At 40.3% G+C, this 26,922-nt stretch overlaps 1 protein-coding gene across 7 annotated transcripts in view; it reads right to left on the bottom strand.

The window, feature by feature from the left end:
- Positions 1-2,059: 2,059 nt before the first annotated feature.
- trip12 (thyroid hormone receptor interactor 12) overlaps positions 2,060-26,922 on the bottom strand; it is a 28,511-nt gene continuing 3,648 nt past the window's right edge. For 3 of the 7 annotated variants that reach the window (XM_023283034.3, XM_023283030.3, XM_023283029.3), the window contains exons 3-42: positions 26,516-26,641; positions 25,529-26,316; positions 22,648-22,753; positions 20,822-20,958; positions 20,446-20,529; positions 20,242-20,337; positions 20,011-20,162; positions 19,758-19,793; positions 19,558-19,653; positions 18,609-18,710; positions 18,354-18,515; positions 17,317-17,385; positions 17,015-17,180; positions 16,419-16,536; positions 15,326-15,482; positions 14,862-15,015; positions 13,989-14,217; positions 13,700-13,818; positions 13,048-13,255; positions 12,599-12,699; positions 10,894-11,068; positions 10,577-10,718; positions 10,184-10,375; positions 9,820-9,971; positions 9,569-9,726; positions 9,236-9,309; positions 8,900-9,099; positions 8,252-8,379; positions 7,903-8,054; positions 6,918-7,060; positions 6,637-6,793; positions 6,373-6,471; positions 6,171-6,285; positions 5,705-5,859; positions 5,191-5,355; positions 4,754-4,918; positions 4,538-4,651; positions 4,129-4,223; positions 3,628-3,731; positions 2,060-3,506 (exon numbers count right to left, since the gene is read on the bottom strand). In XM_023283034.3, the coding sequence (XP_023138802.2) occupies positions 3,310-3,506; positions 3,628-3,731; positions 4,129-4,223; positions 4,538-4,651; positions 4,754-4,918; positions 5,191-5,355; positions 5,705-5,859; positions 6,171-6,285; positions 6,373-6,471; positions 6,637-6,793; positions 6,918-7,060; positions 7,903-8,054; positions 8,252-8,379; positions 8,900-9,099; positions 9,236-9,309; positions 9,569-9,726; positions 9,820-9,971; positions 10,184-10,375; positions 10,577-10,718; positions 10,894-11,068; positions 12,599-12,699; positions 13,048-13,255; positions 13,700-13,818; positions 13,989-14,217; positions 14,862-15,015; positions 15,326-15,482; positions 16,419-16,536; positions 17,015-17,180; positions 17,317-17,385; positions 18,354-18,515; positions 18,609-18,710; positions 19,558-19,653; positions 19,758-19,793; positions 20,011-20,162; positions 20,242-20,337; positions 20,446-20,529; positions 20,822-20,958; positions 22,648-22,753; positions 25,529-26,316; positions 26,516-26,641 (6,088 nt within the window). In that variant the 3' untranslated portion in view covers positions 2,060-3,309. Of the gene's footprint in view, positions 3,507-3,627; positions 3,732-4,128; positions 4,224-4,537; positions 4,652-4,753; positions 4,919-5,190; positions 5,356-5,704; positions 5,860-6,170; positions 6,286-6,372; positions 6,472-6,636; positions 6,794-6,917; positions 7,061-7,902; positions 8,055-8,251; positions 8,380-8,899; positions 9,100-9,235; positions 9,310-9,568; positions 9,727-9,819; positions 9,972-10,183; positions 10,376-10,576; positions 10,719-10,893; positions 11,069-12,598; positions 12,700-13,047; positions 13,256-13,699; positions 13,819-13,988; positions 14,218-14,861; positions 15,016-15,325; positions 15,483-16,418; positions 16,537-17,014; positions 17,181-17,316; positions 17,386-18,353; positions 18,516-18,608; positions 18,711-19,557; positions 19,654-19,757; positions 19,794-20,010; positions 20,163-20,241; positions 20,338-20,445; positions 20,530-20,821; positions 20,959-22,647; positions 22,754-23,518; positions 23,670-25,528; positions 26,317-26,515; positions 26,642-26,922 lie in introns of those variants that run through there. The other 4 variants (XM_023283035.3, XM_023283036.3, XM_023283037.3 and 1 more) reach the window with 4 other exon arrangements.

Below are 26,922 nucleotides of genomic sequence, written 5' to 3'. Positions count from 1 at the left end.
CAACGCATGGCACAGTTTCAGGAAGGCGTTTGAATCAGCTGAACAATATGATTGGCTGAATGTTTCCCAGTTTAGCGGATGATTGGCCTCTGGGAGAAAGGGGCGGGACATGTGTCAAACAACTAATCACTGCCATCACAGAATTCTCCCATAGATTTCAATCTCCAACCCAAAGCCTTTGCACTAAACCATCACAGTCAACTGACATCACAGGCCAAAATGGTATAATGAGACACACAATGATGACAGTGTGCGTTGCTTGGAAACACAGCATTTTGATTTTAAAAAATGTTGGCTTGAACTTAGACAGTCGGACAGTCTTGAGCTCGCATGCACTTAGCAGTAACACGCCTTAAAGTCTGGAGTCTTAGTGTGGTGAGTAGAATTGGCCTTTAAGTGATGTCTCCTTTATAAGGTCTATGCTTGGCATGATTATCATCAGCCCAGGTCTGATAAAGAAGGTCCTGCAGCAAACATGTCGGTGATTGTAGCACATTTGGCAGCATCTGCCTGAAGAGGCCTGTAACATCTCCATGCTGCAGTTCTCTTATTTATTTTGACATGTTTTGCAGATGTGTTGTTTAATGAAGATACTGAGGACCTGGGAGTTGAGGTGAGGATGCACACTTCTTTATTACCATGACCAGTCAGGCCTCTTACATCACAAAAAACACACAACTGTTCTAGGTTGTTAGAGTGAAAAGAATAAAAGCTCATCCTTTGCGTAGACTTTTTTAGGCTGCAGCTGGAAAAGTAGTATGTTCAAAAAATTTCCATCAACTCTTTTTTTGGTTTGATTTTCCCTTGAGCACATCAAGCCCCTAATTTGATGCAGTTTTTTGCTGAAAAGCTGCAGTGGGTGGTCAGAGTTTTTTGTTTGACTTAATTGAAAATATAAAGATGGTGGTTGGTCAAGGACAAAGAATATTAAAGGGACAGTCCACTAAATGTCCATGTCAAAGCTGATATACTGGTGAGTATGAAATTGTATTACACAGTTGTATAAAGTGCTTCAAGCTCTGTAAAAGAGTAACCTTGGTTTAGGGTTAGAAAAAAAAAAAGTGTGTAGGATGCATCCAAACCTGGGGTGTGGACTTGATGCAATAATTTACCAGGCAGAGGCTATGACTATTTTTTGGAAGTATAGCATTAGCTCTGTAGCATGTCAGTAGCATTTTTAAAATTGAATCCATGCTATTGACCCTTTAATTTTTATAAACATGCTTCTTTTATTAATATTGATAAAACACATGCTACTCCTTTTCCAAACAAAGAATAACATGTTTAACAGTCATTGACATCTTTCAATATTCCTCTGGTCTAAGACTGACAGCCTCAGTTATTCAAAGTAGTTGCCTGCCTAAAAGGAGCCGTGCTGCTGTGGAACGCTCGCTGCGATCAATACAAAAACTTGTGGTTCTTAATGAGACAAAGGCTTTGCATTCTGGCCTACGTGCTCCCATTTCCATCATGAATAATCCCATGGTGCAGTCGTTACCACTCCAGTCGGCTCGCTGAACATCGGTGCTGCAGCAGAGAGCAAACTCATGGTTGTTGTTGCTGTTTGAGGTCAGCACACAGCATGCAGTCCATCAAGACTCCCTTCAAAGACTTTTCTTTCCCCCCTGTTGTTTACAATAAACTGCAATAATTCTGACTCAGAGAGAAAATCCATTTGGGTCAAAGTATTAAGTAAAGCTAGTAACAGCAGCTTGAGGAAAATGGGTTTATTACCGTTTATTATTTCAACACCCACACACTTCTTATGTAATGTGAAATCTAAGGCTAAGCTTTCTCTTGTTTCTGCGAGTTTGGGAGCACAGTGGTGGGTAAAGACCCGGAGTACTGACCAATAGTGTCGTTAAACCCTGCTGAGCCCTAAAGAACAACATTCCAGGTGACACAAAGAAATAACCATCGTCTCCATGGCAACTGACCAAAACCTGTCCACAGTGAACCAGTGTGATCTGACTGGCCTTGAAAATATGTTTAAGTGATTAATAATCAGCTTTGAAAACTGCTGCAGCGATGGGGAAATAAAACTAACAGTGAGCAAATATGAGTCAAACAGTTACTTTATTTATGTTCAGGTAAAAACATGAACCTGATGCAGTAAATTATTGCAGATCTTAGAAACCAGCACATGAACGATTGGGCCAGGAGAGCATACAGTGGCGCCCTCCCCTGGCCACAGACTGCAGGTGCACACCACGGTTTGTTCCAAGCCAGCAGTGCAAAGAAAAAAAAATAATAATCAACTACAGCAAGAAATAAAGACAATATAGAAAATTAAAAAAAGGTAAAGCAGACATTCCCACCTCAAACAGGGTGTGAAACTGCATATGTACTTTATTCCATAATGAACTTGAAATGCTATCTGGCCATGAAACGACAAAATGAGACCAGCCAAATTTTGTGCCCAGCTACATCTATGTGTTGAGGGTTGCTCAGAGCTTGGTCTACCAAGATAACACCCAGTAGGGCTCAACAGAAAGACACTGACTCTATTAAAATAAGAGCAAAACAAATTTACCTGATCAACACATTGGTTACAACTCTTCATTTGAGCTGATGCTCTCTATAATAAAGGAGGCCAGAACACAATTTCAACTTGGGTAGAAGGGAAAAAAAAGATAATATGAGCTCATCACTACCCGCTTTCAACCAACCGCAACTCTCGTTTCCACAACTTGAAGCAAAGACACACGGGGGGGGTGGGGGGAAGCCGAACCAAAATGCAACACACAAACTGGGGCCAATATAATACAGAACAAAATGTGAACAAACTGAGGGGAGACATGAAAACAAAGAGCTATTCTATCAAATGTGTAGAATGAGCAAAGTCTGCAAATTTGTCTGTACAAATGATCTTTGGAGCTAAAGTAAACCTAGCTTGCTCAATGGACCCCCCCCCCCTTCCTCCCCGACCACCCAGTGACGTTGTCCACCACTCTGGAGAGGAGACATCCCTTTTTTTAAATATCACATAGCAATGCAATTTAAAATGTCACCCAGATGTTTTCATCTTTTTAACATTACTCAACTACTGATATAAGTTTTACTCTCTCTTTTTTTTATATTTTAAGTTCTGAGTCATGGAACACCTTTCCATTTTTTTTATTTTTTTTATTTTTTTGAGAGACGGGGCAGCAAATATATATTTAAAGTCTTAATTTTTCTGCAAGCTGCTTTCTCTAACAAGAAGGCTGTACACGTAGCCTTAATGTATGTGATTACAAAAAAACTAAGAAGGAAGTCATGATTTCATCAGTCGCTGTAGAAGGCATTTGAATGTGAGATGTAATGAGATCAGGAAAGGTGGAAAGACTGCTGGCCCTCACGGGCCGCAATCAACAGTTTCTCTCGCATGATCTCTATGCTGGAGTAGTCAGGCAGCTTCAGGTAGTTGACACAGGTCATGACTGAGGGGAGGAAGTCATCCGGGTTCTCTGTCGACTCGAACGTCTTCCTCACAATCGTCAGAGGGGGATTCAGGCTCCGGAAACCTGACAGACAAGCGCAACACCTGGGTGAGCGTGCGGCAGACTTATAGTGCAAACATGTCTAAGCCTGCCTGGCTGAATTTCAGACACTGATCCTGTTGAATAATGAGTGTGTATGACTCACCTCCGACAGGCAGTCTTGGGCTCCCTGTGACAAACTGCAGAAAGAGTCTCTGCTGCTCGGCATCGAAGCTGCTCAACACCTCAAACAGGAACCGAACTGCACGGCTGCAGAAACATGGGATGAAATAAACGTCAGACATAGCTTAGTCGGAATACATATGTTGTTGTACTCTATTCTAAAACTATCGAAAATATGCTTCCAGTTTTTAACAGTGGTCTATTCGTACAACAGAACTGTGGTTCTGTAGGTAGATGTAGGCAGTTACAAAATGCCCTGGTTAGTGCTAGACTTAACCAAATATGGCATTACTGATGACATCAGCTGTCACATCAGAAACTGTCATTTTCACATTTTCATTTTGTTTGCAAAAAATACTAAGAAATGCTGAGATTTACAATTAGACACTCAGGTAATTTATGACTGAAGCTTATGTAAGTTAGGTATTTTGAAGCAACTCTTTTCTGTTCACTGTTTTTATAACATGTCATAGTTTGGGCTCACCTGTCATGTGTGTAGCCGTGGTCTGGTCGACAGCACTCCATCAGCGTCTTGACGTCCCACGTCTCAGATTTACTGCCACACAGCAACTGGTCAAGCTACAGAAAATGTGAGAAATGATGCACAATTAATCAACATAGATCATGAGTACAATTCTTTACCAGTGTGTAAAAATGACTAACTCCTGATGAATCAATACAGTACAGATGAATACTGACATGTCAAAGAAAATAACACAGCAGAGTTCTCTTTGCTTAAAACATCAGTGAGCTGCGGTAAGAGCAGTGATCCTGTTAATGAGGCCTTTCGATTAACACATTTACAATACCCTTGAACAGTGCTGGCTTTTCTGAGTACAGAGCAATTTAAAAAAATGACTAAAAAGGAGAATTAAGTACAGAAAGTTTCTTACCTCCTCTGGATAGAAATACTGCAGGTGATGCAAGGGGAAGACTGACTCAAACCCTTCTCTAAATGACTCAAATTGTCTGGACACTCCTTCATTTAGAGTCCAGTACACTACCAACTAGAGGGAGAAAAAAAAAACACATAGTTGCACCAGGGCTACTATTAGGAAAGACAATAATAACAGAAAAGTGAGAGTTTCAAAGAAAGCTTTACCACGTACCCTGAGGTACTCCTCCAGATTGTAGATTGTGACTGGGATGTCTTTGCCACCTTTTTTCAGCTCAATGTTTGGGAATCCTGGGAGGGTGAAGTCCAACCCCAGGTCCTCCACTGAGCAGCCGTTCATGTTCAGGCTCTCCAAGGCCTGCTGCAGGGTCTCCCTCGTCTGACAGACACAAACACAAAAAGGTCAACAGACGCAGAAAAATGAAACAGAAATGCTTTTTTTGCACGTGAACATTAGCAACATGGGTAAGAAATGTAATCTAAACGAAACAGGTATTACTCTAGGTGATATTGCTACCTGATGGTGACGAGTATATCAGTATTACATTTAGAGGTAAATGCTTTCATGAAACATAAAACACCACTAGAACTCTGCAGGACCACACTCTGGTACCAAGCCACTAAACACAAGTTCTCTGTGCCGTTCTTTACCTGTGACCGGTCCTGTTCCAGCCTCTTCTTCTGGCGGATAATATCCTCCAAGTGCTGGATGGACTTGGCCACACTGGGATCAATGTTCACCAGGTCATGGGAGCTTATAGACATCTCGTGCCGTAGCATCCACTTGTAAAATGGCAGCCCCAGGGGCAGGTCCAGCTAGAAAAGAACATAGAGCAGAAGGAACTGTTAAAAACAAAAACGCTTCAGAGCAATATTGTGGGTTTGTGATGTTTGGAATGCTGCAGTATTTGGTGGATGCTCACTCTAATCCAACATTCTGCAAATGTTTAAGTTTCAAAAATGGACATCTTCACAAAAAATAAACACACACAGAATTAATGTAAATACTAAAGACAAATCCAACCACCATTACACAGATGCTTTGACTTCAGCATGTCTAAATAAAATGAATTCAGCACCAGTAGAAGAGCTTTGTTAATTGTCTATGGTCAGTTGAAAACATGAGTCTACTGACAAAGACAGAGCAGAAAACAGAAGTTGTTACCAGTCTGAAGTCCATAATGGCTTTGGCCATCAGCTTTCCAAGGAAGCGGAACTTCATTTTGATTTTGGCTATGTGTGCTGGTTTGGTTGTCCTGCCGAAGGGAACAGCAAACAGTCCTCTGGAGCTGAACATGTACTTAGTTCCCTCTTGGTTTCCTGTTGAGTGAGGAATACAGCATGGTCAGTGTTAAGCCAGAAAACAATGACTACACTGCATACAGTGTAATCATATTTAGAAATTTGACTGAATAAATTGATTTTAATTAATTCAAATAATGGCCCTATGAATCATGACATTCCTAGAAAGCAAGAAACTCACATGATCCAAAACAGGTGTGACAGAGTGGAACAAAGAATATCTCAGTGATTTTCATGGTAACAGGGTCTCGTGTTACATAACTAATGAGACATGCTTTAATGTGTATTCTATATATGAGGGTGCACAGTTACAGGATCTATGGTGGTACCTTTAGGATTGGCCAAAGTAACCTCTTCGCCTCTCCAAAGACCAAGATCGGCCCGCTGAAGCTCCTGAGACACCAGAGCATAGAACTCTAGAGTTGGGCCAAGACCTGTGCCGACCTGAAAGACAATAAAAGTTGAGACTCAATGGAGATAAAAGTCATGTTCCAAAGTTTCAGCATTCAGAGAACAGAAATTAAAAGGTACCTCATTCTCATACTGAATCTCAAGCATTGCCCTGGAACTGCCAAGGTCCTGCATCACAGACTCAGCCTGTTTTAGGAGCTCGTCACGGTTTATCGTCCTCTGAAAACACAAGACAAGGGCGAGAATGGCATGACTGATGACAACTATGGTGTGTTACACTATCGGCAGAAAACCACATTTATAACTGGTGGATTTTATTAGATTTCCCAGTGACATCTGCAGTACTTCAATGTGACAACACATTTTTTATTAAACACACTGTACCTTTTTCCTGTCGAGACGTGGTGCAACTCTGCTGTCCTGAGAATCTGACTGGTTGATCTCAGGGTTTGTGTCCAGCAGGCGTTGCATGGCTCTGTCGCGATCAAAGGCAGTGACATAAAACAACATCTGCCGGGTGTCAAAGGGGAAAAAGAAGGGGCTGTGGAGATGGAGAGAAAAAAAGTGCTGTAGTAACAAAATATGACCCAAACACATCTTTCCTCATCGATATTCGTTTCGTAGTCAAGCTGTGCCATCCAGATGAATCGGTGAACAACTCTTACCAGGTCTTTCCAAGCTCGATGAGCCAAGTAGGGATGTTGCCCGTCATGATGACCAGCGGGTCTTGTAGCTGACGGTTGGCTTTGGCTGTCAGCTTACTGTTAATGAACTCACTGGTTGGAATAATTTCCTTACACGCAGCATTCTGTAATACAATGGAAAACATTTATTACTGCAACATTTTATCTTGCTGAGCTATGAATAGTCCTGATAGACTGTAATTAGGGATGTCCTGATCAAGTTATTTTTTGCCCCTGACCCGATGTGATTCAAGTCCTTTAGTATTTAGTTTCTACAGACAGCTGATAACATTTTTCTAGATAAGACACACTTCAAGTATTGCTGATTAGCTGTAGTACCGGGCTGAGCCACCAGATGTAGCCTCTAACTGTTTAATACTAAAGCGACCAGAGGAGGCAGGCAGAGAATATTGCAGGGGTGCCATGACAAAGTGTTCTGTACATTTTTGTGTCCAATATCATGTGGTCATGGTTTTGACACCAGTTTCAGCATATGGCCATTAAAACGTCTGCTGTATTGACCGCATCAACTGATAATTGATAGAGCTGCACATAATAAGGAAAAATTTTAAATGTACAACACACGTGACAGCAGATGTAAACCAAGGATTGGTCTTAGGGTCTTGCAGATACTGATCAGTTAAAAAAAATACCTTGACTGACTTCAGTCCCAATCAGAAGATCAGGCTTGGAACATCCTGACGCATTTTCAGAGAGCCATAAACTCTGACATAATAAACTTGAAATAAAATTGAATAAATCTTACAATGCAAATGTATGTTATGTGTAATTATGTGTATAGTTAAGTGGTAAAAGGCCTGAAACTGTGAAGTCTGGCACTGCTCACATTAAAATATTATCAAAAACTTTAGAATTTACCGTTCAAGGCAACATAAGGCAACTTGGATGCAAACAAACTGTGACACAGTCATTGTTTTTTCCTCACAGCTGTGGGGAGGAGACTTACATCATACAAGTAGAACCAGTATCTACTGATGGAGTGCAGGACCCTCAGCAGCAGGTTGACCTCTAAAGAGGGGTCATCAAAGGTTATGGTCTCTGGTGGCTCCGAAGTGAGGTATGTCTCTAAAGGATTGATGACGCTGGGACATACACCATCTGGAAGCAACAGCAATCGACAGCTTTAATGAAACTGACCATACACATTCAGACTTGTGGGAAACACAATACTGTGATTCTAACACTGACCACATACTTAAAATATTGTCTTCTTGATCTGTTCGCACAAATATTTTTTGTTACAAAGCTAGTTAGCAATAGTGAACATAGTTTGAACAAACCCAGAAGATTCTCACCATGCCACAGCTCATCCTGTTTCTTGGCGTTGCGAGGTGAGGTTTTGGTGGGAGCAGTCTGGGCTCTGCCTCTCTTTCCACCCACAGCGTCTTTGCTACCATCCTCATCCTCTCTCACAGGCTTATACCTGTCAGGAGACGAGACAGAACATCTTGTCTCAATATGCTTTTAAGAGTATGTATATTTTGAGTTAAACATTTCAAGAGCTCTTTCTAAATGTAACAGAAGTATTTTAAAATTATGAATTTTATTGTGTTGCAAATCTGCAATTGTTTTAAAAACATCTCCTGAACATTAAAGATGTGCTTGTGTGTAGTGCCCTGATGCTGTCAACACTTCACTTTTGCAACAAAACTCTTAACAAACTATTATTGTTTTGCATTTTTTGGCAAATGTTTTGACTAGTACATTTGCATGACTAGGTGCCACATGGCTAAATAAGAGAAGATTATTCAGTTTGAATGACCTTTCAAGGCCTTGCTAAAATTCAAAAAGTAGCCCAAAGAAAAACTGTACTGTTTTGTTTCTCAAGCCACAACAGACATTAATAAAGAAGCAGAAGAGCAATTGTAAGAGTCATTGGACCTAATCTTTAGGAAAAAATTGTAGTACAGAGCTATTTAAGAATGTGTTTTTGAGGATTTTACCATATTGTGTGCGTTTTGGTCCAGATTCCAGCTCGCCCAAGTGGGTTTGCCTCATCGTCTGTCGATTCTCTTTCCTCCTCTGCCTGAAGACTGTACTGCCTTACAGCCTGGTATACCGTCATGTTGTATGGTAGAAGGTGGTCACCAATGTAGAACTGTAGCCGGTGACGTACGCTACCAGAATTCAGGAACTGTGCCGCCTGAGCAACCAAGAAGTTACATATAGTGCATTAGTAATATTAACTCAAATAATCACTGTATAGTGTTTTAACTATTTAAAAGTTATAACATGAAAGTTATAGTTAAGCCGTATGTGGCATGAATGGAATCACATACCAGTGATTCATCGATTTCATCATCTGAACCGTCATCATCACTGTCTTCATCCTCTTCCCTGATTCGCCCGTATCCTGTACAGACAACATCTTAAGTTAACTAGAAGCAAATTATAAAAACTCATGAAGAACTATTTTTGGTCATCTGGATAATGTTGAAGGAGTACAGGTGCCTTAAGAGATATAAACAGTGTCCTCAGCTGGGGCTGGCAGAGGATTGGTGTGAACACTGAAAACTGTTTATATTTCTGTATGAGCCCCTGAAAGCTCCATCTGCATTCAAAGAAATGTGTTAATCTACAACCTCTTCAATGATACGTGAGCTGTCCCTCACCTCTGACAACAAGATATCTCTCAATGGCTTGCACCAGGGCAAGGGGGTCAATCTTCACAGGGCCGCCTTTCCATTGTTTAACATTAGTGCAGTCTGGGTGTCTCTGCAGCTGACACTTGAGCTGATGAGTGTTGAAGAACTTCAGTGCCTGAGATCCCCTGGAGAGAGAAAATCATTACATTACAAAAACACGAATACAAAACAATACAATTTAAAATGGTAAGATATGAAATGTATGTAAAGCCACGGACCTGCTGCCATTGCCGTTGCCACTGGGGAAGTCATGCACTTTGACGGGGAACTGCTCCATTTGGCTCAGACAGCTGTTCATCTTGTGCACCAGTGCCAGGTAAGGCGCGTTCTCTGTTGGGTCCAGACGACCTACAGGCTCCATTCCTGGAACCTGGAAACCCATAGCAGAGGATATATTTAACATAGGACAACAAGAGACAGCAAACATGGCGCAAGTCACCAACCCTCCAATGTGTATGCTTAGTGCCCACCCTCTTTGAAAACACAAATTAAGAGAACAAACAGGTCACTGTATACCCACATACAATTTTGTAGACTCTGGTGGTCCTAATATTTTCATGATAATAGAATATGTTTTCTCACCGGGCAGCCAGCGAACACATGTAGGAACCTCTTGAGCCGCACGTCGCGACTCAACAAATCCCTGTCTGTGTTGGAGGTCAAGTAGACCAGGAGCTGCTTCACCAGCCCACTGTGCTGGATCTCAAATGACGACACATCGGATTCTGATACAATACTGGAGATCTCCACTAGGCACTCCATACCACCGTCCGCCTGGGAAAACAAAATTATAAAAATGTCTCAGTCTTGGTATGTAACATTATTTAAAACAATTATTTTGAACAAAACAAATACACATTATCAGGACCCGATAGTTTCCCGTTTTGCTAATTTCTACTGCTAATTCTTGTTCAGACTATTATTTTATGTTTGCTGCTCAAGAATGTGTATTTTTTCACAGAGCGCATGTATTACCTGCAGGCTGAGCTGCTCAGTGGCTGTGCAAAGTCTCTGGAGTACATTCAATGCAGGGTTGCTGCCATCCACATTTTCAGAGTTGAAGTAGCGCTCCACGAACTTACTTGCCTGCTCTTTAATCCAGGCCTTTATTTTGTCTCTGCAAAATAACAAAAAGGGAAAAAAAGAAACTCACTAATTACATAAAATAGTCCACACATTAGTCTGTGACTGATCATTCTGCCTTAACATTTATCACATAAAAAAAGAGTGTGATTTTGTATAATGAGTGAGGAAAAGGGGCAAACTGTCTTCATCAACTCTCATCGTCATACCTGTTATTTGAAATTGAGTCCTTGGGAGGTGCCCTCGCCAGGCCACTCACCCCCGCTGTGCGTGAGGGCTCTGAGTTGGCATTGTTGGTCTGGGCACCCAGCTTCCCCCAGGTCTTGGGATTGAGACTGGCCAAGAAGGATGATTTGGGTGACTGAGTACTAGTAGGACTCTTGGCTGCAAAGAAAATTAGGAAAGTTACAACAGTGTTAATCTTATAGAACATTTTCCCAGATCTAGTTTTGCATTAGTGACTTCAATCGTTTTTAGCAGTAGCACAGGTTGATGGCTGGGACTTGTATTGTCTGTTCCTCAGCTGTATGAGCCGGTGGAATCAGTCCTTCTGTCTCCCTGGGCACTAGTCATCGTCTGTTTAGGTTATATTATTTTTGGTGAGGGTTGTTTTTTTTCAGATATGGGACATAATACATTGCTGACTTCATCAATCCGTAAAAGTGATGGCATTCTGGCATTTGAACACAGGTCACCATTATATTATGTTCCTCACAACTTGAGCCACAGTGCATGTGCAGTGTCGGTCATACAGGCAAGATTGGACAGTGCATCAAGTGATGTATAATGCATAATAATGCACTGATAAACCAACTACTAAATCTAAGTGAACAGAAAGCTTATCAAACTGTCCAAATAACTAGTACCCATCATTTATTTATGATTCCCTAAACACTTAAAATTCCGTCCATGTGTATTGGTAATCTAAATGCTACTTCACCAACAGCAAAATAAATAAAATATCCTGACAGCTGTGATGGAGCTCAGGAATTGACCAGAGGATGGCACTATGTGACTAATGTTTTAACTGCACTTTATCAGCTGTGACTCCATGTGTAACAGCTCAGCTGTCTGAACTGATAAAAAGTTCATAGTGTAACTCACTGGTAAATCCTGATCAATCTTGTCTCCTTTTTTGGATGTAATTAACAATTGTAAGTAAATAATGAAGTCACTGCTGTTGCATAAATGTGCGCGACTCTTGCTCTGGACCCTGTTGGTGATTGATGCTGCATGTATTTAATAAACCTGGAAGAAATACTTCTACTAACAGCTGGAGGTTAACATTTTTGTCATAATCTGGATTACATTCATTATTGGTGAGCCTCAATAATCTGACCTGTTCTGTCTTCAATGAATTTAAGTTTTGTTTTTATGGACATTTCAGTTTGTTTTAGATGTTAAGAGCAAAGTGAAATGCACTTCATGATTTTGGTTGCAAAGGTGTCTTTCTGTGATATTTTTGGACCAAATAACTTGGTGATGAAAAAGACTTGTGGAAAAAGCCTACCCAAAATAGGTAGATACAACTTAAACTACACTGATTGTGATAGTGCAACTGTTATGGAAATGCAACCAGGGTGCTCATTCAGACATGAAGCCAGTTGCAGCCAGATTAATAAAAAGAAGTGAATATCTAAAACGAGTTCTAAACAGAGTTAACTGGTCATCTGTGGTCCTCTTCTCTTTGTCCTTTGTTTGATCCAGGTTGTTATAAGATGCGTTTTGGATAAAACATGGACCAAGATTACCATATTCCTAAATTCTGTAATTAAAAAAGGAGTACACGTGCCTCTCTCAAGATGCTTTCATATGTGGCATATTGGACAACTATCATTTAATGTGTTTACATGTTGCCGAATGCATTTCATGGGAATCTTCAGCCACCACATATACAAGGACAGTTAAACTTACCCTGATTGTCAACTTTATCATCATCTCTTGGGGGAGAGTATTTCGGCCTTCTGGGCCCTCTTTTAGGTAGTCTTTTCCTCTTTAGGACATCACTTAGCCGCCTTGGTGGGAGAGAAAATTATTTACACAATGATTTGGGGTTTTAAAGAATTGCTTTTTCATTACAACAACAACAACAGACATAAATACATAAAATAATAAATAGTAACATTCATGAACGGAGGAAACATGAAGTCTGTTTAAATTTCTAGTTTGCAATTTGTAGAGCCAATTGTAAACAACCTTTTTAAAACTTATTTTAGGTGATTTGTTAGGGTGCATTTGTGTCCATGAGCTGCGTTTGTAGAGTGACCCTGAATGTAGGTCTGTGCTGGAAAGGCTTTCTTGGAAAAAAAAAGAAAAACTTCTGTAAACAGGAAAACCGTAGCTAGATATGGCCTCAAACTCACCCCTGTGGGCTGAGGTCCAGTGAGTCGTCCATGCTGTGCTGGAAGCTGGGTGAACCCAGGTCAGGAGTTGCATTATTAGCAGATGTGGTGGATGCAGTGCTGATGGTGGTAGTGCAGAGACTAGCAGTACCACTTGGGCAAGCCTTCGGGGGACTAGTGACTAGAAAGCTCTCAGACTCTGCCAGGTTCTTCACCTGGTGCATTACACCTGGAAGAGAAATGAGAAAGATGGGTTATTACAACAAAGCCTTAAAAAAGCATAATGCCCAAAAACTTCATACCAGTTAGAGCAAGAGTCAGTGTGGTCCATTATAAAATTTAGGCAATGCAGGGAATAAGGGACCGGGAAAGGAAATACCCTCTCAAAAAGAAACTTTACTGGCAAAATAAATTGTTTCCAAACTGCAGGAAACCACTTGCCGTGTGGACCATGGTAAACTTTAGATAGGAATAGAAAAATATTTCTTGCCTTATGGAGATCATTTAAAAAAAAAAAAATCTTTTTCTTTGCATGACAATGTGGAAAGATGCAAAAAGTGACCGATTGTTACCAACTCCACAATGCTTTCCGTCTTCAGAGCATCTCTGTCATGGAATTTACTCTATCAATGTAGATAATCACTTTTGGAGAGAAAATTTTTCCATAAACTACCTTCTCTTCTGAAATAGACACTGAAGACATCTGGCAGCTTCTGCATAAGGATCTCAGCCATCTGCAGAGAACCCACTACAATCTTCAGGTCCTGGCTGGACAGCATGGAGGCAATGTGACTGTAGAAATAAACATACAAAAATATATTAAAAGCCAATATACTTTAACTCAAAGACTGATGCGGAATATCTTTGTTTCTTTGACATACGTCAAAGAAGTCATTACCCCCGCTCAAGACAACCCTCCAATGCTGCTTTAATGTCAGTTTAATGCAGCCAATAGCCGTTACCTGGACACAGCATGGTTCCTCAGCACATCCTTCAGCAGCTCTGCATCAGCAAAGTAGATGATCCTGAGGATGGCTCTAAGGCACTTGTGTCTGACAGCAGGGCCAGCTGATGAGCTGTACACCTCATACAAGACCCCAAACAGAGTTTTGATAAAGCACTTGGCCAGCTCAGGGTCTTCCTTCATCAACTGGGCTCGTGCATCTTCTCTACGAACTTCTTGGTGACTCCCTGGAGACCGACATAAAACAGGTCAGGTTTATCTCCACAACTAGGCTTAAAACTGTCACAGTTCAGCTGCTACTCAATAGGTAACCTGTGTTAATACACATCGGGTATGTGCATTTACATGTTTGGAAAGAGCAAAAGACTGATTGCAGCTTTCTGCTGATGGCTTCGTCTTTAACAACAGCCGCCACAATCTCTTCTTGAACAAATGAAAACGCTTATCCAGGAGTGAGAAACAGGCAAAATAGCAAGAAGGTATACTACTACTTCAGTCTACTGACATCACTCAGTAATCACATGGCAATTTACCCGACTATAAAGTAACATCAAATACTGTAGTTCATAATTAAGCATTCTCTTTTGTCTTTTTCTCATTCTATTTATGTATCACTGTTGTAATTGTAAATGTAATGACTCCAAGCTGAATATAGCAACCACCCTAGTCAGAACAGCAGTTTAAAAATTCAGCGCCACTGTTTAAGGCATCAAATGCTCTTTATTTAGATTCTTTAAGGACCTTGCTAGTTTGCTTTATGAGCTTGATACATTAGTTCACTCGCCAAATACCTGTCTTGTCTCTTATATTGTAAGAAAAAATACAATACACTCATCTTTACACAAATCTGATACTCCAAAAGCTATATTACCTGTGTTGGGGTTTGCAAGAGGGTTCGGCTTCCTCTGGATGCCGCGTGCTGTTCCTGTGTCTTCATTGATCTGCTGCATAGAGTTGAAGTCAATTGTGTACACACGGCCCAGAGTGGACAAACTGATCTCATCTTCCCCATTCTGGTGGGCTGTCTGCAAGGCAAGTCGGTCACCAAATACACCCAATGTCAGTAGCAGATAAGCCCCAGATAACTGTGTGTGTAAATATAATAGGTGACACTGTCAGACTAAATACCCTTAATGTTGTCAAGTAACTTAAGATTTTCAAAGTGTCACAATTCCTTGTTCAGATAGTTACCCTGTTGTCTAACAGAGGTCCAGAATGACTGACCAAAGTTAATGCTAATATTTCAACCTTTACAGAAACCTTTTACATTTCTAGAGATATGTATTGCACTGTCTGATCCAAACAACATAAGATGTGAGTGACAGTCATTTCTACCTCAATAATGCGGCTGTCAATGCGGTTGTAAGGATGCCACAGTCCTCGGTCATCCCTCCATTGCCAAATTGCCCCCTCTGTTGTCTGGGCACTGCCCTTCTTCAGCATTACATCAACTGCAAAGATGCCCTCTCTAGGCAGGCAGGGCATCAACTCACTGTAAGACATAAGAGTGGTTTCAGAAAGCAACAAAATTGCATTTAATCTAATTTTAGTTAAAACACCACCAAATGAAATAAGTTTGAATACACTTTAAACAACCCTCCTAAAAAGACAAACAAGAAACTGATTTATTAACAGATTTTTCTGTAATGTATTTTAGCAGTTGCACCTTCAATAGAGAAAACTGAAACTGAACTATCGCTGTTAACGGACTATTGTGGCAAAATGATTTTGTCTGTGGTCAAGATCTGGGAGAACCAAGAAGCAAGAGTGACATTTATGAAACTGTTGTATGCCAAACTGACATGAGGCCCACAGATTCTGTAAATTGTGCAGGAAAAGACAGAACATTTCACTGGCTTCCATATCTTTTCATAAATCAGTTATTAGCATTTTGTAATTCAGGAAACTAATTTTTACTTGCAGTTTCCATAATTTCCAGGGTTAGCACATCCCAATTCCAAAAATATCCAGTGTTTGTCATTAGCGTCACTAATTAATTTACCAATGTGATGTTTTCTTCATCAAATTTTCCGTAGCAACAATCTTTCATTGATCATAGTAGGTTAGTGTCTACACAAGTGACATTTTCCCCAAGCATTTCTGAAGTGACAATCAACATGAGTACACCAGCTAGCAGTTTGTTAGCAGCGAACTACTAGCAGTTTTTTTTTTAACTGTCTGTAAGCAACAAATAATAAGACAATATAAAATAACATGTTTTTTTTTTTTTTTTTTTAAAAATCCATTTTACAAGTAGCTCAAAATGTAGCAAACTACTTTTGCCATGATAGTGTAGCTTAGCTTTGTTACAATTCTCTCAGTTATGTGGTCGGATGTAGACAGCTGAGCTACACTTTCATAGTAGCTTGCCCAACACTGAAACACATTTGCCATATAATCCAGTGTGATCTTAGCAAACAGATCTTACCATATGAGGGAAGTCAGTTCATAGAGCTCCTGGGGGCTCCGGGGTACCAGTTCAATCTGCTCCTGGCAGCTGCCATTTGATGCACCACATAAAAGGAATCGCAGTGTTTCTGCTATGTCTGTGTAAAAAAATATATCACAAGACATTTCCGTTGTTGACTTCTTGTAACTTGAACAAACAAGATTCCCAAACTACTGATAAAAATCCATTAAGTCAAATCAAAGTTAAGACGCAGTCAATGAAATGTGAGCAGGCGAAGGGACATTGAACGTCTCAGCTACAGAAAGTGTGGATTTGCTTACAGAAGTTCACAGTTCATAGATACAAGCTAGCGACATGCTAAATGTTATGTTGGCAAATGAAGACTGCAGAGAATCTTGACAATGAAATAAAAAAACTAAATTTCAGAGCAGTTGAAAGGCATTACTTTAACAACACTGGCTTGATAAATACTGGTGGGATTAATAATTAAGTCTGTTAGAAAAAAAAAAAGGAAATTTCTCAAAGTGAGATAACAATGCACCGTTGCAGTTTGTTTCACAGCACTGATAGATGGCGCAAGTATTGAGTGACCTGTAGTGTGCAGGGCTACTCACTCTGTTTCATAAGCTGGACTGCCAGGCATGGGCAGTTAGAGCACATAAGCGAAAACATGCGTACAACCATGATGAACATCCCCGAGCTGAGCACAGGAGGGGTCACTACCAGCAGCTGCTGAATGTTGGTTAACAGGTCCCGTGATGCTACCTCCTGCAGCAGGTTCTGTTGATTTAAACCCAGACACAAATACAGATTAGCTAGGGAGCCGGATGGCAAATGGAGGTGATAATATATAAATGGTAACAATTGACGTAGCAAACATGGCGTCAAGTCTTTTAAAAAAAATAAAGGTACAGACCTCTTCATGTTGAAAGTTGTCCACCAGTCGGGCAAAACAGAGACAAGTGCTTTCAACTGATTTTTTATCCTGAGAGAGAGACAAGTAAACACAGCCACAATGAGCAAGAACATTTTTTTTCAAAAGTTTTCAGTGAAATAAGTTGCTAAGATAAGAACTATTTTGAGCACTGATGTATAACAGTCATGTCACAGAGGTACAAAAAAAAAAGGTATTGCACCTTACCAAAGTCAATGTGCAATACTCATTTTATGAGGTGGCATTGTAGACGATACTGCTATGCAAATGTGATACGAAATACTCAGCAACTTCTCCAAACTGTACTGTAAGTCAGAGTCAATGTAATGGGAGAACAAACTACTTCTGCTGGCTGCCACTATAACTGTAATCTGTGTCACACTCAACGATGTACTACAGTACAAAGTGGTGAGAAACTAGACAATTTACAGAAATGCAAACCAGGTGGTGTCATTTCTCAGTTAAACATTATTCCTAGTTCTCAGTTTTATTACCCCTCATTATTTTATACTCCTGCAACTGATGGCCCAGTGAGAAAATTATCAGTCCTGCATAATTATCAAAACTGACATACAATATGAGAACAATGTAATTGTGTCAATACGTATTCAGTTTTTGACAGTTATCTGTATTGAAATTGGCAGTACTCTGCTGTAAACAGAAAAGGAAAAAAAAGTCAGACAAGGTACTCCTGCCAAGAAATGTTCTTTCTCCTACCTGACCTAAATGCATTTTTGTTTAAAAAATAAAAATAAATCTGAATGTGCCATTTTGACACAAATATTTAACATGATAGGTATGACCAGTACAGTTTTCTTCTACCCAGTGGGGGTCTTGGTCATCATTGGTGAGATGGAAAAATAATTACACCTGTTTTCTTAATTTTTCTCCATGTATTTATTGTCAGTTTGAATTATAGAATGTGAGGCTTGCTCTACTAAGTACACCTTGACCATAATTGCTGCTGTCATGTTGTTGCACCTAATAGTTAATCATTGTTTGACATGAGAAAAGCATACCTGGTGTGTGAGTCTCTGAGTCAACAGTGGCAGAGAATCAGCAACAAAGTGGAATTCATCTGGAGTGATGCTCTGGCAACAGTTAGCTGCAATGGCCAAGGCATTCCTCTGAGCATTGATGCTAAAGAACTCCAGGTAGACGAGGCAGTCGGCAAGCCCACCCTGTGAGGGATGACATGTTAGCATTAGAAGCGTGTAGAATAGTGGCCAGCAGAGAGAGAACTCTGAATTATGGGTGCAAAAAAAAAGACTTACAACACTTACAGCCTGCAAAATGGCTTTGCTGTGTCGCCTTGACAGCATCTCCAAGGCAGTCAGGGCCTGCTCTGCTACGTCAATGAACTGGATCACCTGAAGCTGCAAACAAGAAGATGGGAACAAACATTAGCATATCAAAAGACTACCCCTGTGAATTAACAAGCAATTAGGGAGAGAACAACACTACATCCACACTGATATATTTTTGCTTTATACAAACACTGTCCAGGCAGGCATTCTGACTGTGTTTCAGAAATAATCTCTGCCCATCTCAACAGGCCTGAAAATATCGTATATAGTATTTCACATGAGCATTTGTGTACACTGGGCATGGTGGTCACTTTAAAAATGAAGCAGGAGGTTGGCTGCTTGGTTGTTCAAATACTATAAGAGAAGAGCAGCCATGGCAAAAAGTAGGACCAGAGAATGTCAAGTGCAGTTAAGCATTTCCTTAACTGCACAATAGTTGCTGGCAGAGACAATAAGGTATACAGTTCTGTAGCTTATTATCCATGTAGAATTAACCACTGCTAGTCATAGCACATGTCTTATGATCAGATACATTTTATTGATCTCACAGTGGGGAAAGTTCACCATTACAGTCTATATCGTTGTTTCAATTCATAAAAATGGTCATGTGATAGGAGCATGAATCAGGGAACATCATGTAGTGACAGTGAGACCCAATCAAAAAGTGAACATGTCTGCCTAACCGTTTCAAACAGTCTTAGCACCTGTCTGTCCAAACTAAAATGCATCCTGGCAGTGTTCAAACTAAAATGGTAACAACTGCGTTTACAGAAGTCTCAGTTTTAGAGGTCCTAAAACACCAGAGAAGTGTGGACGGTAGGTATAAATTTAGCAGAAGTTCTAGGTTTCAGCAAAAAAAAAAAAAAAATTTAAAAACTGAATAGTATGAATGTAGCTACAGACAGGAGTCTCTTACCTTCTCCAGGAAGACAGGAATAGCATCGACCACCACAGCAGAGGATCGAGGGAGTGCCTCCATCATGTAAGTGAGTGCACGTGAGGCGTGATTCATCTGTGTACACAGAGCAAAGGCATACATAAAATCAGTTCTATTACAAGGAAGCAAATTGAACAAAAAAGCTCACTGTATTTACAGCAATAAAAAGTTATACTCACAATATCAAAGTTATGCTCCATTTGTAACAGTGTAATCTGTGGAAGAAGGTTGAGAGAATTAGCATGCAAGTTTAGAATATCACACATAAAAAAATAATTTTCTTCCTCTATGAAGAGCATATTCTCAATACAAAAAAACAATGTAGAACAAATTCATGCATAGGTGAGGCACAACTTCAAAAAAGCGCAGGGTGGCCCTGTTTAATATCTGTGCAGCATGGGAAGGTTAATGGCTGAAAACAGCAAGACCTACCAAAGCGGGCACCACGCTCTTGACAGGAAATCCACCAAGTGTTTCCTCATTGCCCATCACCAGCAGCTGGCACATCTCAATTGCAGCTTGGAGCTGTTGAGACTCGTCACCTGTAGCCTGAAGGCCCTGCAGGAGCTGCTGAGCCTTAGAACCTGAAAATAGGGGTTGTATTTTTATTCCACAGATATTTAGAGCTTAACACTGATCTGAGTGTAAGAAGACTGTACTCACTGGCTCCACTGCCTATGGTCCTGTGAAACAGTTGCGACATGCGGGGTCCCAGGGGTCCAAAGAGATGTGGGGGGAGACCTCTGGCCTCCAGTAAGGCTACAAGGAGCACAAAGAGCAAGGTTTACAGTGCAACTATGTATAACAAGGAAAATGCTGACTTTTAGTTGTGATCAAATGGAAAATCTGAGAGGTGTTTCAACATACCTTGAAGCCTTCCCATTTCAGAATCATCAGATTCACTCTCTCCAGAGGTGGTCATGCCCACTGCTCCAGCAACTGAGCTTGAAGCTAGACACAGATATTGTATGAAAATAAAATTCACATTGAAAGCATAATAGTAAAAATGAAAATCTAGAAGTTGATGACAGTTGAAGCCATTGGGTAAAAGCCTGAAACTCTGATGCTGAAGACATTTCATCCCCATGTAAATTTATGGAACTTTCTTGTTGGTTTCATTCATATCCAGGTTTATTTCAGTTATTTCTCAGTTTCAGTCTTTCAGCCATTTAAAAGTTCATTCCTATCTTTGTCGTGGCCTATGGCCTGGATTATGACAACATAAATTTGTTGTTATAGGTACCTGAAGCTCCTTGTGATGCCTCATCAGTGCGAGCAGCTGATGAGTTGGCCCCATCTTGGTTGTTGTCGGAGTCGGCCATTTTCTCCTGTCGGCGAGCGTCGGCTGCCCCGCGCTTGCCCAGGCCTGAGCCCCGCCGACTGTGACACGAGTTCAAAAAGATTGTCAATATAAGTGACAGCAGAAAAATTACAAAGTGCCACATGTTCTCTGTTCTCTCACAGGACACAGAGTGTGACAAAGGGTTGTAAAAACTACACCACATGTTTTTGAGGATGGCAGGTATCAAAACAGTAAACACACACTGGTGTAACATCCAGGTTTGTACTGTTTCAGATCGATATACTGTTACTGGCACTTGTGGTCTTACACAATTTTTTGTGTATATTTGAGGTCACTCGTCACGCAGCTGATACGTTGTACTTGTCAATAATGACGTCACCTGGGTCAAATCAGTTTTTTGTTTCATGAGATACTGGAAAAAAACTGACATTGTGATATTTAGTTTTTCTGGCACATATACTGCATTATGAAAAAAAATCTAGGATTTTTCACCAAATTACTTGTTTGGAAAAAAAAATAATTCTAGACTAACTGGGGTGATTTCGTGTGTGTGTGTAAAATGTATTTTGAAAAAGCTTAAAAATACTTTTTACTATGAAGAAATTTTAATGCAAAAATTCTGAAACCCTTCTCAGGCCTGGCTTTGCACATCATACAGAGGTTTGTGTTGCTCGATCTACGTGTTCAAACAAATTAGTTGCTAAGTGCAAGACATTTTTTTGATAAAGGGCTTGTTTTTGTTTAACATTATCCTTTCTGTAGCTGAAATAACTGACTGAAGTTGAAAGATTAAAGACAAAATTAGATCACAATTACCATATCATATTTATTAATTGATTTTTAAAAATAATATTTTTATTGTACTTTGACATTTAAATAAACTGAGCCAGTGCCGTCATTTCGTTGACAAGCTACATACCTGCTAATGTACTAATCTTTGCCTCAATATGGGACTTTAAAAAGTTCCATCACTTGAATTCCGTGCACGTCTTTGATGCAAAATAATAATAAAATTACACCCAAAATTCTTCACTTGCTGAAATTCTGCTTCTTGATAGACACTACAATTTATCGATGTTCCACGACTGACACATTCAGGCTGCAGTAGACACCAGCTGGTTAGTTGTTAGCAGAGAGGCCTCTTGTCTCCGCTCAGTTACTACAGCACATGCAAGTCAGATGTGTGACCAAAAATAATTTTTTAAAGAGACATTCTAATCTTAAGACATTCTAATGCCAGATTTGCCTAAGATGAAACCAAGAGATGCTATCTACAAGGGCTGTTTTGTAAAAGAGTTTTCAACTAGAGGAGCATGTTAAATGTTTAATTGTGGAAAGCCAAGAACATGCTCGTGAAATATTATATTATTTGCACACCCTTTCAACTGAAGTTGATGATTTTTAATGGTTATAACAAAATTTCTTCTGTGAATTATAAAAAAAAAACTCTTACAAAATAAAATAGTAGTCCTAATAGTACTGTGTTGGTACTCTGACATATGTTTTGTTTAAACTTTTAAAAACATAAGCTCTGATGCAGGTTTACTGGGTACAACTGGTTAAACTACTACCGTTCACTGTACAGGCCTGCACTAAATCCTACCAGCATGTTGGTTATAATGTCCAGGTTTAATTCTTGCAGTGGTCCGTAGTGTGCATTAAACTGAGGTTGACGAAACTGAAGATTCTCAAATTTCTCGTAATTTATTTTTTAGGCATCCCAATTTTAACTACAATGTGTAGCAAGTCATCAGTGTAACTCATACCTGGTGCTGGCACAGGAGCCCGTGGTCTTCTGGCGTGTGCTCCGCCGAAAGCTGGGGAGCTCTGCTGGAGGAGACTCGCTACGCTTCTTAGTGGATTTCCTCAAACCTACAGTGAAGTAGGTGACATATAAGTACTTCTTGACTAGGCACCAACACTGGTATCAAATTCTGGTGACTGAAATACATCCTCAATACAATGTAAATCAAAACCAGCATGATATTTGTGTTGATGTTTTGACCAGATGATATAAAGCCTTTTTCCTCTAGACATCATTACTGTTAAACTTTAAAACACTTTTAAGTAGTTTATGGCTGTAGTAAAATAGAAAACATCCTTCCACGTTTAGTTTTTGCTCATAGCTCTGAAAAACGCTGGTCAGTTTAGCTGTTATAGCAAAGTTTGATGCTGAGCATTGCTTAGTATTACTTTCTGATACAGTAAAGGCTCAGTGTTGCCTCTACCACCGACCAAATGGGTATAAATAGTAACACAACCATGGCCCTATGACAGAACAACCTTCATGCTAGATCTGTGACTCATAATTCAGTAGTGCAAAAATAAACCTAAAAAAGTTAGGACTAAATGAATTAAACATAGAAGAAGAATCATTTTTGGACATCATTTGACCTCATCTTTGTGTCCCACGTGTTATTCACTTACACATGGTCAAACAGCAATGACTCACAGAAATTGTAGCACAAGTTTCCAAATATTTGAAAGAAAAAGAAACTCAATGCAACTGTAAACCTCTTCCAATTATGTAGGCTGAAGTAACATCAATATTTTACATTGGTAAAACAGCATTTTGTTATGACCAGTCACGACACAGTCAGTGAATCAAATGTAATTGTCTTGTCCATGCTTACTCACCATTATAGCTGAAAGTAAAAGAATCTACGAGTGTTAAAAGATAGCGGCTGTCAGATGAAAATACTGCACAAGTGATGAAGTTCTTTCCTTTAGACAGAAGCAGCATATGAGTCCTTCCCTGCCCTCAAACATACCTCCAGTCAGCTGGTCGGCCAACACACCAAAGCCAACTTAGGAGGGGTCTCTCCATTTGGGCCACAGCCCATGGCACAGAGCCCATTTCAGTTACTATCCTTTTACCCACCTAGAACAGCTTGCCCTGACAATGACCTGAGCAGTTTACACTCATTTCACCATACACACCAAATTTCTACTGTAATATATTTGTGTTACTGACCTATCAGCTTATATCTCCCCCTCCTTATACTTAGAATTGCTATGGAGCCTTAATAAATCTTAAGCACTGACCAAATGGTGGCTATAGCTTTGCACATTGTTATTTTTATGCTGCCTTACTTAAATTAATGTCTAACTAATTGTGTGGTGTACTTAATTTGGACTTCGCAGGCAGTCTGACTTTATTTTAGATTTAATACAAAAGCACTCAATGCATTGGAATTATTTTGGTAGACATCACTTTTGATCATGAAACTGGAACCCGAGGCAGGGTTGGACTGTACAAGATAGTATTGTTATGGTATCAATATGGTACTAGACCACATTTGAGCTCTACTACCAGTGCATTCAGACAGACAAAGTAAATCCACATGTAGAAACACTGTGGCCATTACATTGTTTATCTACCAGAGATGATTGTAAAAAAAAATGTAGGGACTATTTCTCAAAAACGACTTTTATACTAAAACAAAAAACAGACGTTATTTAAAGTCTTTTTTAACTCTCAAATATCAATATCAGCCTCGACAATATGGAACAAATTTGCTGTCGCTGGCAGCAAGACTCCGCTTCTATTGTACTGTAGTTACACAAAAATGATAATTTCCCAAATTCACTAACAATAAAACAGAAAAAAATGAATGCAACGCCAACCCGATGTTATTCTAGCTGCTAGCATAATCCCAAGACACGAGTATACATCGTGATGAGATTAATATCCTACTTCATCAGCTCATGAGGTCATCAATAGAAACAACTTCATTGCTATTATACAATAACTCAGTCTTCTGCATTCACAGTATTCATTAGTACAGTGCTTGAATTAATTATTAAGTCAAAAATCAATACAAATGGCATCATAAAGACTATTTTACCAAAAGTCTTGTTGAGTCTTGAGTGTGTCGACCATACCTGTGAAATCATACATTTGCTGCATGCTGACGACTGAGCAACCAGCAGTATTTATGCATTTAGCTATTCTCCAGTTTCAGGCTACTGGTGCTTAAGTCTGAAATCTGAGCCAGTTCACCAGCAAAGTGAAGCCCACACTCACCACATGTGAACTAGAAATGGTAGTGTAGACACACACACGTTTTGTTGCATGCAGTGTGTTTAAGAGTCATCATCGGTATTTATGTGGATATATGAAGATCATCTGAGTTACACTAAAGCCTGGAAAAAAGCATTGTAAGATTTTAGCTCTACTTTTATCTACTACGTATACTCTACTTCATCAGAATGAAGCGTTTATTTATACCGTTTACCTCTGCTTTGTATGTGTGCTGTAATATGTCTCATCTGGGCAGCAGTTTCATCAAGTAAGGAGGGAGGTTTTGTAACTGATGCTGTGACGCTGCTTGGATCTCAGGTCCTGTGACATTTAATCCCAGAGATGTAACCTCCATCCAAGCACACGAGAATAATGTGCTGACCCACTACAAGCCAATCACAACCCTGTTTAAACGCTTAATATTTTAATACAATTACAATTACTAACTCCCAAATAAATTTCCTTCCATCACACTCAACCGTTCTCATTAATTTAAAAAAAAAAAAAAAAAAAAACTCAAATATAAAACTCAGATATTTCTGATATAACAAAAACATGTTTCTGGTCAGACTGTGGACTAAAATGAGCATTTCTGCAATGAAAAGAGAGGTAATATAACTCACTTGCTAGTTTAGCTTGTAATCCTGAAGGCCCAGGTTTGGAGGTCTCAGTTTTGGAGGATCCGGGCAAGGACAATTTGGGTTTTGGCAGGTTGACTTTGGGGTTGAAGCGTGAAGCCCACTCAAATTTTGAAGAGCTGGCAGCTTTGGCCTGCTCCTTGTCACGTGTACTACGACGTGGGGAAGGGCTAGATGCAGAGCGAGATCGACGTGCCTTAGTCTGATCTTTTCCCTGTTTGACTCGTGCGCCCTGCGTCGCGGCGCTGTTGGTGCCTGTAGTGGAGGAAGAGGAAGAGGTGGAGGCAGAGGAGGAGGAGTCTGTCACGTTGCTACACCCAGCTTTGGCTGAGGCGGCCGATTTAGACGCCAGCTTGGTGGGTTTTGCAGTTTTGCCCTCGGTACGATTGGGGAGGGACCCAACGGTGCTACTTAGACCGGGGAGAGAGTCCGCTTTCTTCCGTTTCTGGATTGGTGAGGCCCCAGCGGCCACACTCTTCTTGCTCTGACCTCGGCCTGACGATGCAGGTGGTTCTGAAGGAAGTGATCTCTTCTTGGACTTCGTTGGGCCTTTCTTGGTCTCTGAGGTATTGTCTCTGGGTGGTGGGAGCGATTTGGGCTTCTTGGCAGGGGTCGGTGCAAAGGTACTGATTTGGTCAGGAGCTGCGCTTCGCTTCAGCCCTCGGGTGCCTTCACTCTTAGACTGGTGGCCTGTACGTTCTTGTTCAGATGTTCCTGCAGCCTCTGGGTCGTCTTGTAACACAAATGAAGCCACGGACAGAGTAAGACCGCTTCTGTTAGGGAGCAAAAGGAACGACAAAATGCCATCTTAGAGATTTTAGAAAATTATGAATTACAATGCAACTATCACTGCACTTATTCAGATTTAGTCCCACATTCAAAGGTGTACAAAATGCATGACAATGATGGATGAAGTTCAAACCCTAAATACACACAAACATACACTAAGCACCAAATAGAAAATAGGGGTACCTTCTTGAGCTGTGCCCTCTGGACTGGCCAGTGGCTGAGCTGGCTGTGGCTTTGGGAGCCTTAGAATTAGGTCTTCTACTTTCAGGTGGGGAATTTGCTTTATGTTTTACCTGCTCTGACTGCAACCTGTAAGGTTGGAAATTAAAGAGCAAGGAACAGTGTGGGTTTCGGTAATTAAGCCACATGAAAGAGCCTTGATCAATCCCCAAATCATTCTGCCTGACTGCATCCGCATATAGTCTAATCATTAACACCTTTGGAGTAGCATGACAAACAGCTAAAACAGAGTTAATCACTGACTATCTGACTATGATAAAAGAACGCAAAATAAGCTTTTTGATTAAAGAGGTCAATAGAACCATTCGTGATTAAATTAAATTTCCAATCACCTACAAACAAACACCAAC

The sequence above is a fragment of the Amphiprion ocellaris genome, chromosome 7 (assembly GCF_022539595.1).
Source record: "Amphiprion ocellaris isolate individual 3 ecotype Okinawa chromosome 7, ASM2253959v1, whole genome shotgun sequence".
Classification (NCBI taxonomy): Eukaryota; Metazoa; Chordata; class Actinopteri; family Pomacentridae; genus Amphiprion; species Amphiprion ocellaris.
The sequence above is the reverse complement of the archived record's forward strand: the minus strand, read 5'-3'. Positions and strand labels throughout refer to the sequence as shown.